Genomic DNA, 19,529 nt, shown 5'->3' on the forward strand with positions numbered 1-19,529 from the left:
CCTCTTTCTGTTCTGAGTTTCTCCTAACTCTGGCTGGGTGCTTCTTTTCAAGAAAGAGGTGGTATTTTTGAAGGGTAAATGTCACTTGAGAGGTAGGCAGTATAGTGTAGTAATGTATTTATATTTTCATTTATTTCAACCCTGCTTAAAAAACAAAAGGCTACCACTATTTTTGATATGCACAAGCAAATTATTTTTTAGCTGCTGTACTAAACTGGACAAATGAAATTTAAACAAGCTCCAACAAATGCGTAGTGTGCATCTTTGCTGTAAAGACAAATAATAAAACCAAAGGGAAACAAATGATGACTCAATTCAATTCTGTTTGCTTGAATAGGAGAAGGGATGATAATAAATTCTTGAGGTATAATACAAAAAGGTCGTATGAAAGAAAACAGTGTTTTCAGTGCAGCATAAGTACTTAGTGATTGAAACAAGTCTGTCCTTAAGATAGCAGAAATGAAACATATGCTCTTACATGATTTGAAAGGAGATTTTCTCATTTCTCAAGTGCATGCATAACATTTACACTGTATTTGGTGTTAGTCTAGCAGTGTTAGGTTGAAATTGTAAAATTGATGGTGGCGGTGAGGTATTTATTGTTTTTTTTAAATGTATGAATGCAGTGGAGCAGATGTTCAGAACAGCATGGAATATTCCTTGTTCCCCATCCCACCATCTCTTTCACACGGAGCCATCTGGAAGGGACTAGGAGCAGGATGAGCAGCCATCACGCTAAGAACAAGATTAACGTGTCGGCATCTTTTGTGATACTTTAAACTGGTCACTGTTTGTTCAGCAGAAAGAAACAATGGGGCATCTCATGACTCCCTGTGTGCTAAGATTATTCATGTGGCTATGGAAAAAAGGCAGAAGAGAAAATGTGATTTATATAGAACAGTTAATTTAATGGTTGTCAGGCTGGACTTAGACCCATACAAACCAACTTTTTCCCCATTCAGCTGTATTGATGTGACTGGCCACCTTTTCCATTAAGCACAGTGTCAGGTAATAGCATTCTGTTAAAACAGATTCAAATTTACTTATTTGGGAAGAGACTTCTGTACATGTTTTTCAGTTCATGCTCTTAACGAACTTAATTTTTTTTTACCTTGGATTTTTCTTTTTTACAGAAACAAGTATACCATGTGTGGATGTCTCTCAGTTTACTCAGCTGGAATTCTTTAGTACCCTGTAGCCTTACATCTTTTGAGATAAAGTGTAAGTGTTCTGGCTTAATGAATAAAATTTTGGTTGGAGAAAGGACAGCTGGTTGTTTAGAAGTGAGGGGCTTTAGTCATGTGTGAAGGTGCCCTGGATCATCTGTATTCTGAAACAGAATGAGTAGAAAAAAGTGGGTGGATCTGATGCTGGCAGAGTGATTGGATTCAGTACAGGAAGCTATTGTATTGTGCACTCTGAACTTCTGTTAGATTTCAGGTAAGAAATTTGTTTCTGAATAGATACCTGAGTAACATTGGGTGTCAAGGAAGACTAAAATGTGTTCATGAAGGAGAAATTGGACTTCAAAGCTTAACACACAGGTTCAGTGGTACCACAATGTATTTCTTGCATTGTTTTGTGTTTCTTTCAAAGAAGAGAATTTTAAAGAATGGAAATCTGAAATCAGATTCAGGAAGGTTATTTTAAAATGAGATGTTTAAAGTCTGAAACTACTACTGTAGTGCCATAAGCTGTTCTAAGGAAGAAGATAATCAGAAGAAAGTGACACAATCCACGATATCAGCTTTCAGATCTCCATTTTCAGAGTAAAGATAAGCATGAGAAAAATAAGAGAGGGTAAAACTAGTTAAGGGATATGCATAGATATTCTGGGGAAAACTTACTATGTGAAGAAATGGAGTGATGGAATTAAGTAAATATTCATATTCAGTATGACAAATATACTGTGTATATGCTTTTCCTGTATTTTTATGAAAATAAGTATATCATTATCAGTGATAAGTATATAATTTTAAATCATAAATTATTAAAAAAGTATAAAGATTTAAGTGACAGGAGTTAAAAAATGCAATGCAGTTTACTGGCAAAGATTTTTGCATGTTGGGCAGTGGAAAAAATGCTGTGCGGGCAGCAAAGTCAAATGGCAAAGTCCATTAATTTGAACAGTGAGAACTTAATATGGGAAATACATTCTGTATTCCGTAGGTATGTTGCAGTTGGCCCTTAAAAGTTGCCTACTTGGAAATTGAGATATACCAGTGTTAACCTTTAGTTAAGTGGCTTCATTAGCAGAGAGTGAGAAATACCTTTATTTCTTCCTTGAGCAATGATGAAGCCATTTAATAGGGTGAGATGTATGTAATCCCTTATTTTGGAGCCGGAGATGAAACTTCATCATAATCTGTCCGTACTTCCTGATGATAAGCTTTTTATTTTCTTAGAAACTGTGAAAAGAATTATTCTTAGGATTGTGGCTTTGAAATGTTACAGTTCTATTGAGAGGGAAAAGTTAATGCAATAACTTTGAAGTGGTCCCTCAGACTTCTTTTCTTCACTGGGGGACTCTTATTTGTTAGTAAACTGCAGACACGAGTATTTAAGCAGAAGTTGAGGAAACTTTTGACACTATCAAAGAATGGCAGGTGCCCAAAGAGCATCTTGAGCTACAGTGGACAGGTAATGCAAACATAGGGTTGTAGAACAAAGGGGAAAAGACCCCAAAATACTCATCCTGGAAGCTGTAGAGAAAATAAGTCAATTTCTGACATCATAGTTGTTGATATTATTTCAAAGCCTTTTATATTACAGTCTGTAGTGTCAAGGAAAGAATAGCTACTTAATTTTAGGTTGAATCATCCTCAGGATAACATTGTGAATCTTATCTTTTCTATGCATGTTTATAGTTAATCTGAAATATTGAGAACTAAATTTAAAGTACCTGTGAATGTTCACTGCTGTGAAGATCTGTTCACTTTTTTCTCTCCCAACTTTTTAATTAGTGGAAATTCCTGATATAATGCATTCACCTTTCAATGGTTTTGCAAGCTTTTGTGTTGCAGGCCCACTCTGTTAATAGTGGTAGGTATTGTTCTGCTTCTTACACATTTTTGGAGATATGAGGAGTTAACTAAGAAAATATGCATCCGTAGAAATTTTAGATTGCAGATAAGCAAAACTAATTACCATCCCTTCTCCTGTTGTCCTTTCTCTTGTCATTACTTAATGTCTTGATTTCCTTCATAATATCACTGGACCATAAAATCTGCCCTGAAGATCTCAGCACAGACAAATGCTCTGCCAAATAAAGAAAAGAAAGCAAAACAACCGTCCAAGTTGGTGAACCTTCAGAAACAGCTCATTGCAACAGACACTGAAGAGCTCTATTAAAGAAACAAAATAGCTTTAGGAATTTCTGTGCCCTTTTCATCATCGCTAGTACTTAGATTGGTATGATGTGAGAGGAAGATGAGAAGTGGTGGTCTTATACTGAGAGGAAAAAAACCTGCTTTCATTCCAGCCTTGACTCTCATTCCTTTCACGCAGACCTGGCAATCAAGAGGAAGAGCTGTGAAAACTATGGTGGTAGAATTGGATATATATATTAAATTGTAGTGAGGAGGACATTTTCTAGGTATTTCACTTTTCATGTATTGTTGAAAGATGTGATTTGTTGTAGATAAGCAATGTTCTTGATTTTTAATTATCCGTAGGAAATAGTATTCTATTAGATTTTGTGCATATTTGTATCAAAAGTCTGCCCTTGCATCACCAAACTCCTATCAAAATTAAGAGAGTTGCATTAAAAATTATGGCAGACGTGAAAAAAATATGTATATTAACTAAAAAATACAATGTCCCTTAGATTAGGTTAGTTCTAATAAAAGTAAAGTACTTGGTACTTAGAGCATGATTGTGGTTTAGTAAAACAATATTTTGTTTTGATACTAATTACATAGTAATGTGGCTGAGGAGTTGCATACTTGATAGAAGAGACTATTAAAAATTAGTCTTGTTTAGATGCCTTTTGATAAGAAATAATTCTGTGGTATTAGAGAGCACTGTGAGACAATAACTGATGGCTAAGTATTCTGTATTGTTCTGCAGTATACAAAATGTGGATTCAGATTCTTATTAGAATGAAGCCAGTTTAAAAAAAAAGAAAAAAAGGCACAAAACTTTTAAAAGTACAGAAGAATGACATTAGATGAATCTTGAACTCAGTAATTTCCAGAATACATGCTAGTTATGGTTTGTTTTTAACTTGCCATTACTGATCAGGTAGCAAATGACATTCAGAGATGACAAGTAGGAAAGGTTCACAAACGTCAGGTTCTCATTCACTTAGGATAAGGAAAAACCAGAAAGGAGCATGGATTAAGGGCATATTTATTCCTTTCCTTCCATTAGAATAGTAGGGATAGCAGTGTTTATTCTCCATGTAGCCCTTTTCTTTCATTTGTGAAGGATGAAAAGCCTTTGGAGGACATGGAGATGTGTGATAAGGGCACCTCCATGGGGAAAAAAAAAGGGGGGATGGGAGAGCATCTCCAAAGCTGGTGCTTGGGGTCTTTCACCTTTCTGCTTTCTCTTCTATTCCAATTTAGCACATATGTGAATCTTGAAGGTGGGTGATGGCAGGCTATCTAGTATTACAAACTTGAACAGGAAAATGGGCAGTATTACCAAATTGGGTGCCATTCAGAGGTGGAAACTATGTTGAATTGACTGCTAGGACATCAGATAAGGGAAAACTTAACTGTCTGTAAAAGTTTTAAATGTTTAAATGCCCTAGACATGGAGAGTGTGATTAGGAGGTAGTGTAACTTGATTGTGTGGCTTGATGTGAGCAAGCCAACAGTATTTCGCTGATTTTGATGAGGCGAAATGCAGTTGTAGATTCAGACACTGAAATTTAGGTGAGTACCTATCAGTGCTTACATATGAAGTATTTGAGCACACCATGTCACACTTGTATCTGTCAAGAGATGCAGGGATTTGGTTGCTCTCTGGATTTCTGCTGAGCTCATATATATATACAGTCATACAAATTTAGGTGCTTAATCCTGAATGGAATCCCATCTGGTACTTTACTCATGGCAAGCTGTGTATTCAGTCTTCTCGTTTTTCTTCTCCATAGAAATAGAATTATAGTATGTTCTCTTTTTATAGAGAGCTGGGAGATTGATCAATGGAAAGCTCCAAAGCTCTCTGAAAAGAATAGTCTATATTCAAGGAGAATTTAGAATTGATGTATAGTAAGTTCTTTTTCATGGTAAAATGTTCAGCTTTGTCATATTTTACTAGAGGATATAAGAAGAAATCTCAGAAGAGTTTAAGAAAGGGATTGATCAGTGTCTTTGAGAAAATGTAGTAAGTAAACATTCACAAATAGGGAGGCTGTTTAATGAATTGGAATTTGTTTTGTGACATTAGTGAACACGTAAAGAACTTCAAGAACCATGGAATTCACGTATATTATTTTTAGCACTCCTGTAAATTGCAGTGTCATTTTGTGGATGTGAAAGGACAAAAGGCAGGTTTGGGGAACAGCTTGTACTTCGAGTTTTTGCCAGTAGCTCAAATATTTGAAAAATTCATCTTGTCTCTTGTAATAGCTGTGCTCTGCTGTTGTTTGGAAAGATTGCACGTGGTGTTTGTCGTCTTTCTAGTTTGTTACTGTACATCTGCGCTCTTCATGATTTTTTACTTGCCAAGGCAGTGTCAGACTTCTTGCATGCAGTTTAACAGCTGCTGGCCAGGGGAAGGTGGTCTGAGTTGACCTGGAGTGGTACTTCTGTGGCTACAGGGGAAGCATGCAAAGAAAAGCAAAAATGCTTTGATTAAGTCTTTCTGTAGCACACTTGCCTGTACAGCAATGACTACTGGGGTAAGTACCTTCTAATTTTAAGACAAAAGGCAAGTTGTTATGGAGCTGTTATGCAAGTTTTTATGGGAGGGGGACAGAGAAAGAAGAGAAAGGGAGGTGAGAATACTGAGGAAGTGTGCAAAATCTGAATTTTAGTGGGTTGATCTAAGCTAATTCAAGCTTTTGATGTCCTGTCCTTTCAGAATGTGTGTGGAAATCGAGTTGCGGATGCCTGGAGGGTTTGGAGAGCAGTGTCTGTTTGTACTCCAGTCAGAGTTCAGTCCAGCCAGATGTCGAATCCGATCCGTGTCCAGTGAGGCACTCATGGGTTTAGTGAGATGTTAAGTGATATCTCACCCCCTTAGTTTTTCTTTTCTTCCCTTTAGACTCCTCTGACTTTTCTGGTCTGACACTAACGTGTCGTACATTTCCACTTCAGCCAGTTGTATATGTGCAATATAGCATCTTTTTAGAGTCTTCCTCTCTTGTGCTTGGTGCAGCTGATGGTTTAAAGGCAGCTGTCAGGCATAGGTGGCCTCACATTGGAGATGAACCCCTTTATCCAAATTATAAGTCCCTGATTTCATTGTATACTTACTGGGGTAAAATGAGTAAAAAAATTCCAAATTTAGGATTGCAACCAATCTACTGCACCGACATAATTTTTGAAAATAATAATTTATTTGCATTAGATTTTTCAGTTATTTGTGGATGGAAGGTGTTTTGTTTTGGGCTGGGGTAGAGTTATTTTTTTTCACAGGGAGCTGTGTTTCAGATTTATGTTCAACCCAGGGTTGATAAATTAGAGGTGCTATTGCTGAGCAGGGCTTACACAGAGCCACGGCCTTTTTTGCTTATTATACTTTGACATTGTCAAGGATAATACTGAGGTTGCTTGGGACAGGCAACCCAAAATGACCATGGGAATATTGCAGACCATGTGACATCATGCTCAGTGTATAAAGTGAGGAGAAGAAGGAGGAAGAAGGAGTGATGGTGCAGTACTTTGACTTCCCAAGTCACCATTATGTGTGATGGAGCCCTGCTCTCCTAAAGATGGCTGAACACCTGCCTGCCTGTGGGAAGCAGTGAATTAATTCCTTGGTGTACTTTTCTTGCATGGGCAGCTTTTGCTTTCCCTATTAAACTGTCTTTATCTCAACCTATGCATTTTCTATCTTTTACTCTCTTCATTCTCTCCCTAATCCAGCTGGTGGGGGACAGAGCAACTCTCTGGGGGGCTTGGCTGTTGGCTGGGGTTAAACCACGGCAGAAGGGAAGAGAAGTTATTAAACCTCTGTATTGCAAAATTGGATATTATTTCTAAATGCCAGTGTTTTTAATATAGTGACATCACAGTGAATACCTTGTCTAGGAACAAACTGGGAATGAGTGTGACTCAAAACAGGTGGAAGATCAATGTGGAAGGCAGTGGAATTGCCATTGCAAATTCTTGTTTTCTGCTCCTGGTAAAACACTCCCTTTCAGTCTGGTTGTGTCTCATGAAGACCCTGTAATTCAGAGGCATGTTTTGTTTTGATTTCTCATCTACCTTCTTGCTACATAGATTTTGAAATTAATTTAGCCTCACTTCTCATGCATTTTCTTTAAAAAGGATTAAGTTCATCTGAGTTGTGTGTGGTGAAGAAAAAGGTAGTTGTGCTTTAGTAGTAAGGACACAAGCTTTTTACTTAGTAATGGGTTAATATTTGAATGGGTCTGTAAGTGTTTAATTCAGTTAGGTAAAGGTTTTAAATTAGAAGAAACTTATTGCGGTTGCAGAGTTCTTTTTTTCTTTTCATCTGATCAGGAGCAGGTAGTAGTGGATTGCCTAATTTCTTGCATATATTTACTCACTGGTGTTCAGTTTACCTTTTGGAATTAAACTTCAAACTGAAATGAGGTTGCTACATAATAATTTAAATCATGCATTCAAATATGAAAGTTGTTTATTTTCCCTTACCCTCCGCCCTGGTGTGTGCTTTAGCCTGCTCTTTAAAGAAATGGGATTTCTTGTGTTGGTCTGTCACTCCCCTGGTAGCTCTTGAACACACTGGACTGTTTTGTCAGTAAGTGACAAGAAAACAAAAGCTCAAACTGCAGTTGTAGTTTTCTCCAAATTAGCTTTTACAGGCAAGAAAGAACATTATGTGGAGAAGGGACTTAAATAAGAGCTTGTGTTGGAAGGCATTCTGACCGTGTACTCAGTATGGTAGGTGTTCCAGGAGGTTAGCTGGGCAGTGCACAGCCAGCTTCCAGCTGGGCCCAGAGTGCTGTGTGGGCAGGTGAGGGACTTGGGTGAACTGCAAAAGGTAAGGGCAGGGGGCAGCTCTGAGAGTGCTAGACAGAAAGCCATGGGAAAAACAGGCCTTGTCATATAAAATGTTAATTTAGCACTAATTTGTGCTCCTTTTAATTTATTTCTTACAAATTATGTTTATATGAAATGCTTTTTCATGGTGACATTTACATTACAGTGGAAGAATTCCTTATAATGATTTCTATTTTGTAGCTCCATTGTACTAGCCTGTTAGCAGAGTGTTGGTGCTAGATGTTGCTCTTCAGTAATAGTGAATTTCCAGTTTTGACTTATTTTTGATCAAGTTCAGAAAAGTGTCTGCAATGGATATGAAGTAGTATTTTGAAATATTTATGTTTGTAGAGGAATACAAAAACATAGAACTAGAAAAAACATAGAACAGAGAAACAGGAATGTTTTTTCATCAAATACAGAAGTTGTTCCTCTGTTATCTCTGATGTGTTGTGTAAAATTTAGCAAACTCAGCTAACCTTAAATTCTGACGTATTCAAATTGTCTCATATTAAGAAAGAAGTACAATATAATTTAAGGCTACTGCTTAGAACTCATGAGCTTGTTCCTTCCTGACCTGTTACGAAATAGTCTTACAGTAAAATAGTTTCTTTTTGTTCATTAAGGCTGTTAAGCTTTTTGAAGTGTTCTTGAGAATAAAATATTTTAAATTTTCAGGCGGAAGTCATTACAAAAATTACTGTGCAACATTTGAAAGACAAAAGGATTTTTTAATTTACTAATGTGATTTTAATTAGAGAAATTGAAAGGCTACTTTAATTGCTTTAGTATGGTAAAAAAGAAATTTCAGCTAAGTCTTTTCCAAATGAACTGTGTCCTTGGTAATAATGTAACTTCTTGTTCCAGAAAATTTCCATGCCACATAGTTTTAAACAGAATATTATTCATGAGTAGTACATGGACATTGAATTGTTGCTGTTCAAAATGTAATCAAGTTGACTATTGTGTTAATGTAGTTTTAAAGAAAACTGTTTTATATTGCTTCCCTTTTGAGAGAATTCTGTCTCACTTGGGCATCCTTGCTCTCAAAGCTGCTCTCTGCAGGACAATGTTTTCTATGCCATTGTGCCCTTTCCTGACGCTTTGAGATCTCTTTTTTTATTTGTTTTCCCCATCTGTTGTGCTTTAGGAATGGTACTCCACAATTTAGTTCTCCTCCCGAGACTTTCCAAACCACACTGTCTCTTACTTGCTCCCCTTCCTCCCCCTCTTCTGCCCCCCACCCCCCCAGGTAGCCAGAGAGGAGAACTGGGTGCATAAAAGGCAAAGATCGCAGCTTGAGATAAGGACAATTTACTGGAGACAGCAATGAGATAAGAAAACAAACAGTAGCAGCAACAATATTAATAAAAAAAGCATATAAAAAGAGAGAATGATTCCCGTGCAAAAATGCTCAAAAAATGCTGAGCCTGACTTGACAGAAGCCAGGTTGTTCCTGACTGTAGAGGAATGCACTGCTTCTTGGAAATGAGAGAGGAATCCCTTTTCCCTGCCCCTGGCAGTGATGTGAGATGGTATCGAATAACACAGTATTTTGGCTCCTCCCCTTGGTCTGGGCTGGAACCAAGACACCATCCTCATTTATTTCATTTTTCCAGGAAAACCAGTTCTGACAACCTTAGTTTTCTCAGATAAATGTCTTCCTGCATCTGGCATGTTCCCAAAAGCTGTTCAGTGAATGCCCTTATCCCATTCAGAATGCCATACAGCTCCACCTGTGGAAAACCATCTTCTTCCTCATACAGCCTAATTCTGAGAGGCACTTGCCCTTATGTGTCAGATGAATTTATCATTTTTACTGAAAACTGTCAGAGCTGGGGTAGGTCGGTGTCTGACGTAATTGGGGGCTGTAGTGCTTGGTCGGTCTGTTGGTGGCCAGCTTGCCAAGGCAGGATGCCAGCCTGCTCCAGACAGTGACCTTTCCTGCCACTCCTGTGGGGACTGCCAGTTTTTTCTAAATGCAAATGTGCACTGAAGTCCAGTGATTCTGGAACTGCAGCACAAGTCTGTGCATATAGTAAATCTTACACCAAATCTAAGGCAAAAAGCCTACATTACCTATATTGCCTTTACTCTCTGCTGTCTTGTCATATTCTGGCATGAGTGCGCAGCTCTGGTGCCCCAGTAGGAATTGTACAGTACCTTACAATGGGACGGCTGAAGCAAGGCTTTAAAAGAAGAAAGGTGAAGTACTTCTTGGAGGAAAAAAGCCTGAACATGTGCTACACTGATTCAGAACTCTTAATTTCATTTTTGTAAATGTCATACATATTTGTTTGTAAATTCCAGATTGTGAGCCATGCCTTTGGTGAAAAGAAACATTGAACCACGGCATCTCTGCCGAGGAGCTCTGCCAGAGGGAATTACAAGTGAACTGGAATGTGTAACAAATAGCACCCTTGCTGCTATCATACGCCAGCTAAGCAGCTTAAGTAAGTATCTGTAACTTCTTGCAAGTATATGATTCATGATAAAAAGCTTTGAGATGGATTGTTTTAAATAGCAAAAGTATGGTATGGGACATTACTATTTATGTATTATAATAATAACTGCCTTTATGCTCTTCTATATTTTGAAGTTTATTAAAAAACCTAACCCTCCCTCCACCCTTAAACCCCACTCCAAAAAACAAATTAACGAAAGAACAAACAAGCAAGAAAAAAAAAACACTACCAAGAAAAACCCCAGCCAAAAGACTGGAGCAGAGAAGACCAGAAATTTTTCTAAGGTGAGAGAAATTAGTGCAAGAAACAAGACCAGCACTTGAGTTCTACAGCATTGACCCAGCAAACTCTTCTGCCTCTTGGCATCAAATGACACATTTGACTGAAATTTTAGTTTTTCATAGTGTGCTAGTATTTCTTAAGCCTTCTCTTTTATATATATGTGTGCTCAATTCATATGAATGAAATCAAGCACATTGAAAGGATGCCATTTGCTGAACAAGCCTGTAGGCTACTGTTGAGGCAGGCTAACATCAGCTCTGTACAGAGTAGCCTACACACCACACCTGTCAGGTGACACCACCACTAGCAATTCTAGAAGCATGACTGGAGTGTTTGCAAGATGAGCAATATTTTTGATGAAAGGGATAAGAGATGTTTTTCAGACAGTCTTTAATGATCAGCAGCTGTTGTTTGTGCTGATAACGCTACTCCTAGAAAAGAAATTACTGCTTCATCAGTTGCTTCTCTTTGTAAATGGACGTGGTTTTAAAACTGTGAGTCTGTATGGAGCTCAGACTATGGGGCCCACTGGTGTTTAGTTCATGATGATAGGAAAAAGCCTTTGCTTAGGGAAAGAGGACAAGAAACACAGCATTTCCTCTTTGCAGTAGTCAGGGATTTAGGGATTTTTCTGAGCTGGAGATCCATCTGAATCATCCTATGTAATGAGCATTTGTAAAATATCATCTATGGTATTGCTTAGATCTGTTGAAATAGGGATTACACCTTCTTCTTGACCAATGACCTGTGGCAGAATGTCCCACAATGGAAGTTGACCTATACTTCCTCCTGATACCTTCTTATTCTGGTGTGATGAAAAATAATGAAAGGTGCTTTCATCTTGTGCATTTCCACAATAATTTGTGATTTTATTAAGTCTTTATCCTGTTCTCTTGGTGATGTCTTTTCCAGGTTGAAGTGTCCTGATCTGTAAGTGATCTTTTTGAATAGAAACCATTTTGTATTTCTGATCACTGTTATTTCTTCTTTGGATATGTAAGTTAGGCTATGTTGTGGGTTTTTTAAGGTGGAGTGTTGAGGACTTAAGATCATATTCAAAACAGACTTCTGTTTTATCATCATTGCCCTAGGAATTTGTAGAATTTTGATTGTTGATAAGCATTGAATTATTATTTTCAGATAAGCTTGCAAGGTAGCTGATGATTTAGTGTCTAATGTTATTTGGAGTTACTTTGTGTTGGCATTGTCACCGAGTTTCATTTACTGTTTTCTCAGACAATTGCTTAGTAGCACCATCCTTAAATTTCAGAAAAGTAAGAATGGTTAATGTTCTAATTATACTGAAGGAGACATGGTAAGACCTCATTTTGGTGGTGTGCTATGATTGTCCAAGTATGGAAAATACACTTTTTACTTGTCTTGACTTGCTAGGAATGTGTACAGCTTTCATTTATCCAGATTTGGTCTTGGGGCTAATCTGTTATACAGTGTATTTAGATCCTCTTAAGATTGTTGCTGAGGAACTGACTACTTATATTCATATCCGGCAGTTTTCCCTTAGCGGATTTCTACAGTCATCTGAAGTCTTTGTAGACAGCTCCTAAAGGTCTGTTAGTGTCAAGTTAAAGATCTATGCAAATAAATGATGTGTCCTTAGTCTAACAGATGAATGTGTGGTATTTAACAAGTGAAATGTACCACCACTCTCATCCACATTCTGAAATATGTCATGTTTGCAGAGGGCTTTTTCTGCAGACAGCATTTGCTTTGCCTGTCTTTTGAGCCAACTGGGAGCAAGGAAATGATCACAGAAAAATGCTGTGCTGGAGCTGAAGTAGTATGTCCTGTTGACTGCATCAGGGATGGTTGGTGTTCCCACAGCTTGAGCCATAGTGTGAGCACGTTCAAGTCTATCTTGCAATCACACTGGGTTTTTAGTGTTGCACTGTGAGTTCAGTGTGGATTTTAAAAACTGGCAGGTCTGTACTGTTGCATACAGACTTGGCTTGCTTCTGCCTCTGTTCACTGTGGGAGATGTGAACAAGTTCCTATCCAAAGGGAATGTGCTCTCAGGAGAGCTTTTTCTATATTATTTTTTCAGATTTGGGTTCATTTCCAGCCAGCTGGCTCAGAGCACAGGCAGAGTGAGCAGCATTCTGTATGAAACTGTGCACTTTTATATAAGGCAGGATCTTCTCTAGGAGATTCGCCTCCACTTGAGAGGAGAGAATCTCCTGGAGGGGAAAGACAGGGAGCATTTGCCACTCGTACCTCTAAGTAGCATGGAGGAAGTATAATCTGTGGAGACTTGGAAGACAATTTTCTTCATGCAGGGAACATCTACCAACTTGCCTCCTAGTATTTTCTTGGGTTGATTGGCCATTGGCCCAGTTTCACTCGTTTTCTTGCAGGCCTGAGCACACTGCATCCCTCTGTGTCACTTTCCTCTGTAGTACTGCTGAACCAGGCTGGGTTGGAAAGGTTGCTTTTTTGCCATTAAGTATCATGCTAGAGGTACTGTGAGAAAGGAGGTGGGAATCAAGACCTAGTCAGTAACAGCCTACCACTTTTGCATGTTTAAAAAAAGAGGAGGGGTAAAGCATGATTCTTATGTTTCTAGTTAATCCAGTTACAGTAATTCCACACACCCATGGAATCACTGTCATATGTAGTTGGAGGGAACCTTAGAAGGAAAGGCTGCATAATTTCTTAGATGGGTTTTTAAATTAATGTACAGGTTGGCCACATGTTGGGCAACACTTACTGTTTTTAAATTACTGTCTTACAGTACCAAAATCAGCTCTTAAATTGAAAGACACATGCTTTTTTCCCTGATTATTTCTGTTTCATTAAGGATCTAATTTAAACAATGGCAACATAGAAAACACTTGAAGTATTATTTTATTTCTAAAACTTACTGCATCGTGTTAATCACAACAGTATGTCCAATACTGCTTCACCATGTGACTGTTTTCACAGACAGGAGATTGACAATCTGTCTTTCACATGTTCTGGGCTGGCAAGTGTTGAAAAAAAATCAAGTATTAAAAGAAGTATGCTCCCACTTTGCCTTCTGAAAGATAAATGACAAACATCCATCTCATTGACTTCTCCAGGGGTGATTTGTTTAATCCTAGGATGTGGCAGTCCTCTCTCAGCAGGCTGATTTCAATATATTAACATAAACTAACATCTATTAAAATTAATTGAGCTCTGAATACTGGTGGCTGAAGAATGTAATAACTGCTTTATTTAGCTGAAGAGTTGAAAAGCTTATTTTTTTCCAAAGGTTGAAATAACATCTTCATTTGGAGCAACTAAATCAAGTGGGGATTATAAGTAAATTTCAACTAGCTGCGGGGAACCCTTAGAGAACACTTTTAGTATGAAGGCAGTTGAAGACTGGCATGGATAGCCCAAAGGAGTTGTGGAGCCTCCATCCTTGCAAGTGTTCAAAACCCTGCTGGTCAGAGTTCTGTCTCATTGTGCTTTGAGCTGGGAATTGGACCAGATGATTTTGAACTTCAGCTATTCTGTGCTTTTGTGTGACTTCTGTTTTGGAGGGGGAGGAGATTAGGAGCAGGTAGATAGCATACCTTTCTTGTCCACCTTCCACATGTATATATTAAGCAGAGCTTGCATACACTGACATATCCTAACATTTTGGGTTAGTTATTGGTTGATCTTACATGTAGTAATGACAATTATTGCTGGTAAAGTCCTTCATTCAATGGCCATCACTTTTTTTTTGTGATTCACAGTGTTTTCAGATAATATTTTAGTAGTTGTTGTTTCCTCCTGCCGCCCAGGTAAGTGACCAAGAAAAGGCCAGATTGTCCTGTTGACTTCCTAAGTGGGGCCATTTTTTTACACTGAGTTATTATCTGCAGATGTTCACAGAATGGGATCTTAACTGAAATTTTCATTGTATTTTTACTTTTCTTTATAAAATATTAAGGTTGGTTATTGGACCAACGTAAAATGTCAATAATGGCTGCTTTGGAAGTCCCTGTCATTTAACTGGTTAATGCATATTCCATGTTCTTTCAACTAATTGGATAGTTTTACTTTCCCTTCCATTTCTTCTCTTCAGACTCTTCTTGATACAGGTCATAACAAGATGAGCTTAATTCAGAAGTAGGGTTTTAAAATTTGTTTTTGTTTATAAAGCATGGCTAAGTGCAGGAGGCAGGACTTTTCTTTCTACAAGGATTTCTTGAGGGGGTTGGGCTGCAGAAATTGTAGAGGGAGACATCTTAAATGAAATATCAGTATTTGGGTAGGAGGGACCATCAGTTCAGTGAGCGGGAGCAATAAGTTTGAGTGGAATCTGAAATTTGTAGGGGAATTTCTGGGGCAGGTGAACTATTAAATTGGGTATCTGGAACCACTGATCTGGAGTGGATGAGAGTTGTGGACTTGGGCACGAAGAGAGTCAAACTGCGGATGAGTATGCCTAGTCCTGTGGAAGGACTGGGAGAGGAATGGCCAAGCACAATGATCTGAGCATCAGGGAGGGATTTGGTTTATCATGTGGCACCTTCTGTCAACTGTAGCACTTCTAAGGAAGGGCCTGAGGCTGCAAATCTGTACTAGGCACTGGTGAGGCCACACTGAGTACGGTGTCCAGTTCTGGGCCCCTCAGTTCAGGAAGGACATCGAAGTGATGGAGTGGATTCAGAGAAGGACAGCAAAGCCAGTTAAGGGTCTGAAGCACAAGTCTGAGGAGCAGCTGAGGGAGCTGGGGGTGTTTTGCCTGGAGAAAAAGAGGCTTGAGGGGACCTTACTGCTCTCTACAAGTGCCTGAAAGGAGGGTGTAGGCAGGTGGGAATCAGCCTCTTCTCCCAGGTGACAACTGACAGGATGAGAGGACTAAGTCTTAAACTGCTTCAGGAGAGGTTTAGGTTGGATGTGAGGAGGAATTTCTTCACAGAAAGTGTGATTAGAAATTGGAATGGGCTGCCCAGGAGATTGTGGAATCACCATGCATTGGAGGTGTTTAAGGAAAGAGTGGATGTTCCACTTAGTGTCATGGTCCAGTTGTGACATGATAGTGTTTGAACATAGGTTGGACTCAATGATCTCAGAAGTCTTTTCCAATGTAATTGATTCTGTGATTTGGTGATCTGGACTGCACTGTCCACTGTCACAGTGATTGAGAACATACGGCAGGTGAAAGGGAGGCTGAAAAGGTTGTGCACCAAGTCCAGTTGTGGCCATGGGTAAGTGTGGTCCATGGCCTCTGACCCTCTCTCAAATGACTCCAGGGACAGCAACGTTTGCAATCGGCATTTGTAGAGGTAAGTAGACTGCTGTTTTTATCTGTTTCATGCTGTTTCAATTTTGATGTTGGCCTGTGCTACTATGGATTGCAAAATCTTAATTTCAAAATCTACTTCAGAAGCTTTTATTGACTGCAGTAACCTCAGGCCTTTTCATCACAGAGGCAGGTTTTAATGTTCAGTTGTCTGTCAGTTTGCACTAGTTCAGCTACGTAAGGATTAGAATTTGTAAGTCTCCCTGTGTTTTTAAGAAGACTGATAACCAGGATGTCCAGAAGAATACACTTCGGGCAGAATTTATGGTATATTTTGACTTTTTTTGTGCAAATCTGTTGCCCCAAATTTTGCTGAATGACAAACTGCACTGTTCTAATCCTACAGTTACTGTGTTTTATTATGCTTCATGATATTGAAACCATTTGTCTTGTGTTTTGTAAGCCACTAGCAAAGGGATTTCCTTGTCTATTTTCTTACACAGGCAAACATGCTGAAGACATATTTGGTGAATTGTTTAATGAGGCCAACAGCTTCTACATCAGAGCAAATTCCCTCCAAGACAGAATTGATCGCCTTGCTGTCAAAGTCACCCAGCTGGATTCAACAGTGGAAGAGGGTAGGTAATTGCATGAAAGCATTGAGCCAGAAGTGATGTTGACAAGAGCACAGTATTTAATTGCACAGTAACCTCTGTCTTTTCAAAGTAATCCTGTAACGATATTTCATCTTGTTGTCTCAGCAAGGCAAGCTGGGAATAATCACTTTAGCAGAGCAAGTGAAAGTATTCTTGAGTCAAGAAGCCCCTGTAGTAATGGAGCTATTAAGCTGCCTTTTTCATGAGGAAAACTTTGAGTTTGTGAGTGTAGTAAATCATAAATGAATAAATATAGACCTTACTGGGAGTAAGTCAGAATATTGGAAAAAGTTTGAGACACTGGGTGTCCCCATCAATTTCAGAGTAATGTACAAACTTCGTTAGTACATTAGTCTGTTCTGTGGTCATCAAAGATCTTATAATACTTTGTATCTAAACAAGGCACTATGCTTGGATCAACTAGGTGAAATTCTTTAGGGGATTCTACTCACTAGAAACTGCATTTCCTTTAAAAATATTTCCTGCTTACGAGCTTGGTCATTCACTTCATAACTACACAGTAAAAACAAAGTATTTAAGTAACATCATTATATTGTTTGAAAACACTTATTTGGGTAGATAAAGCATTTCTCTGTCTAGCTTTAAAAGCTGTTAACGTGCATCTTGGCCTCCATGCTACATGTCTGAGCCAGCCAATGCCTGTACTTCCTGTTGAGATGATTCCTCACATTTACTAAAATATAAAAGCTTTTTATATCAGTACAGTAGTGTAATATTGACTCACTAGTAGTTAATGCTACTTGTGAGCTATTTAATAGTGCTGTTTATATGGCTTATATATTTCACATGCCATTCTGGTTTTTGTGGTTTATATATTTATAGTGCCAATTATTAGTGCCAATATTAAATTTTACTGTTGATATTTAATAGTGTAATGGTGTAATATTTAGCCTTCCTTTTTTAGCTGGTTACTGTCTGGAAATTACTACGTGTCATGATTTTATGGTTTTGGAATGTATTAACTGTTAGACTTTCACAGCTGCCCACAGAAGGTGTAGATGCCCTATCTCCAAAGAAACCTGGTTAAGTGAAAGGTGTTCTTGTCCATGGCAGGGGTTTTGGAATGAGATAATCTTTAAGATCTCCTCCAAACCAAACCACTCTGATTTTTTGGTACAAGCACCTGCATTTTGCTGCCTTAGGAGTCAAGAGCTTTATGAGAACATAAAATAAGCTCCTATGGGATCACTATTCAGCTTAGTTTTGAGGCATATTGTGTTGGTACTATGAGCAAACTAGATGATATTAATATACTGTACTTTTGGAAATGACAGTTTTCATCTTGGTTTTGCTGGTTTGTGTTTTTTTTCCCTCTTTTTTTTTTAATGCCTAGTTAATGTCTCATTAGTGTTATACAGTACCACCTAGCTAGTTTTCAGAGTTTGGAGAATAATTAAAAGCAATCTTTTGGAAGGGGAAACTCGTGTATGGACTGAGAATTTAATCAGTGTTTATTTTAAATTGACAGCAGTTGTTACTCTTGCATTGCTAATCAAGCTTCATATTAATAAGCTGTATATACAAACTGCTGTCACCTTAGAGTCAGTAGTAAATTTATTAGCTCTTCTGCTGTAGAAGTTGAAGTCTTTATAATAATTCATTGTACTGTCAAAAATAGAATGTTTCTGGATAGCTTTGGCATTTAAGCAAAATGTCAGTTGCAAGGTTGTTTTAAAAAGCCTTTCAGATTTGATTGCATCAGCGATTTCTTATATTCTTAGCTATAACTAATACAGTGTGTATAAAAATATTTTATATATAAAAAAACTACAGTTTAAAAAAATTTTAAAATAATTGAGGTTAAGTTTTAAAAACTATATAAATAACCTATTCTAAAAATCTCCAGAATTTTTTTTGTTCTTTTGAATGTCTTCCATCAAACAAGAATGAAACAATTCAGATATACCCATCTAAAAAAATCTGTCTGAACTACCTTTTACTTACAGGCAGATTTAAATAGAAAGTACTTTCATAAATGATGTTTTGATATTTCAGATGATGTGAGTGGGGGAATGAGTATTAGACATGAAATATTCTATTTTTGATTTTGTGCTGTTGTAGAAGTTACATAAGAAACTAAGTAATTGTTGGAGTGAGAAGCAAGTCCTCAGCACAGATACCAAAAATAGTTGGGCAGAGAAGTCTGAGTGGGATTTGGTGCCCATCATGACAGACAATTAATTAACAGTGTAAAATTTCATCCCTTTTTCTTTTTTCAGGTCATCAGTATACTACATTTTTGGCCATTACTGTTAATTTACCTTGTGAAATTTCTCACAGTTTGTTCTTGAGACTCAATAAATTGGATGAATGGGCAAGAAGTATTAGATGAAATGTCAGTGGGAATAAAAGGAGTCTAAGCCGGTGCATTTTGTTTGCACAAGTCTTACAGCTTACACTCTTATAAAACACTTGGATAGAATCCAGGAGTGGTCAGTGTCATTGTAGACATCCCAGTGAAGATTTCAACATCCTCTTCAACTGCAGTCTAAAACCTGTATTTCACGTGCTTAGCGGTGGAAGATGATAGCAAGAGCTTACTGCCACTTCTAAATTGTGATTGGCCTTTAACTGGAGCTTCTTTAACAATGATTGCTGCATCTCATGAAAACTTGTATTACGAGTGAAAGAAAGTCTTGATAAAAGTGACAGGAACAATTAAAACCAACTTCAACCTTTCATTTGAAAAGAAAGAAAGAAAAGCCTGGTGTCATTTTCCCCAGACCTGTGTATGTGGAAAGATAAA

At 38.0% G+C, this 19,529-nt stretch overlaps 1 protein-coding gene across 3 annotated transcripts in view; it reads left to right on the forward strand.

Annotated features, from left to right (window-relative positions):
• Positions 1-19,529, forward strand: part of WASF3 (WASP family member 3) — a 68,137-nt gene that overhangs the window by 32,779 nt on the left and 15,829 nt on the right. For 2 of the 3 annotated variants that reach the window (XM_053971608.1, XM_053971607.1), the window contains exons 3-4: positions 10,452-10,594; positions 16,610-16,744. In XM_053971608.1, coding sequence (XP_053827583.1) covers positions 10,462-10,594; positions 16,610-16,744 — 268 coding nt within the window. In that variant the 5' untranslated portion in view covers positions 10,452-10,461. Of the gene's footprint in view, positions 1-10,451; positions 10,595-16,102; positions 16,150-16,609; positions 16,745-19,529 lie in introns of those variants that run through there. The other variant, XM_053971610.1, reaches the window with a different exon arrangement.

The sequence above is a fragment of the Vidua macroura genome, chromosome 2 (genome assembly GCF_024509145.1).
Source record: "Vidua macroura isolate BioBank_ID:100142 chromosome 2, ASM2450914v1, whole genome shotgun sequence".
NCBI lineage: Eukaryota > Metazoa > Chordata > Aves > Passeriformes > Viduidae > Vidua > Vidua macroura.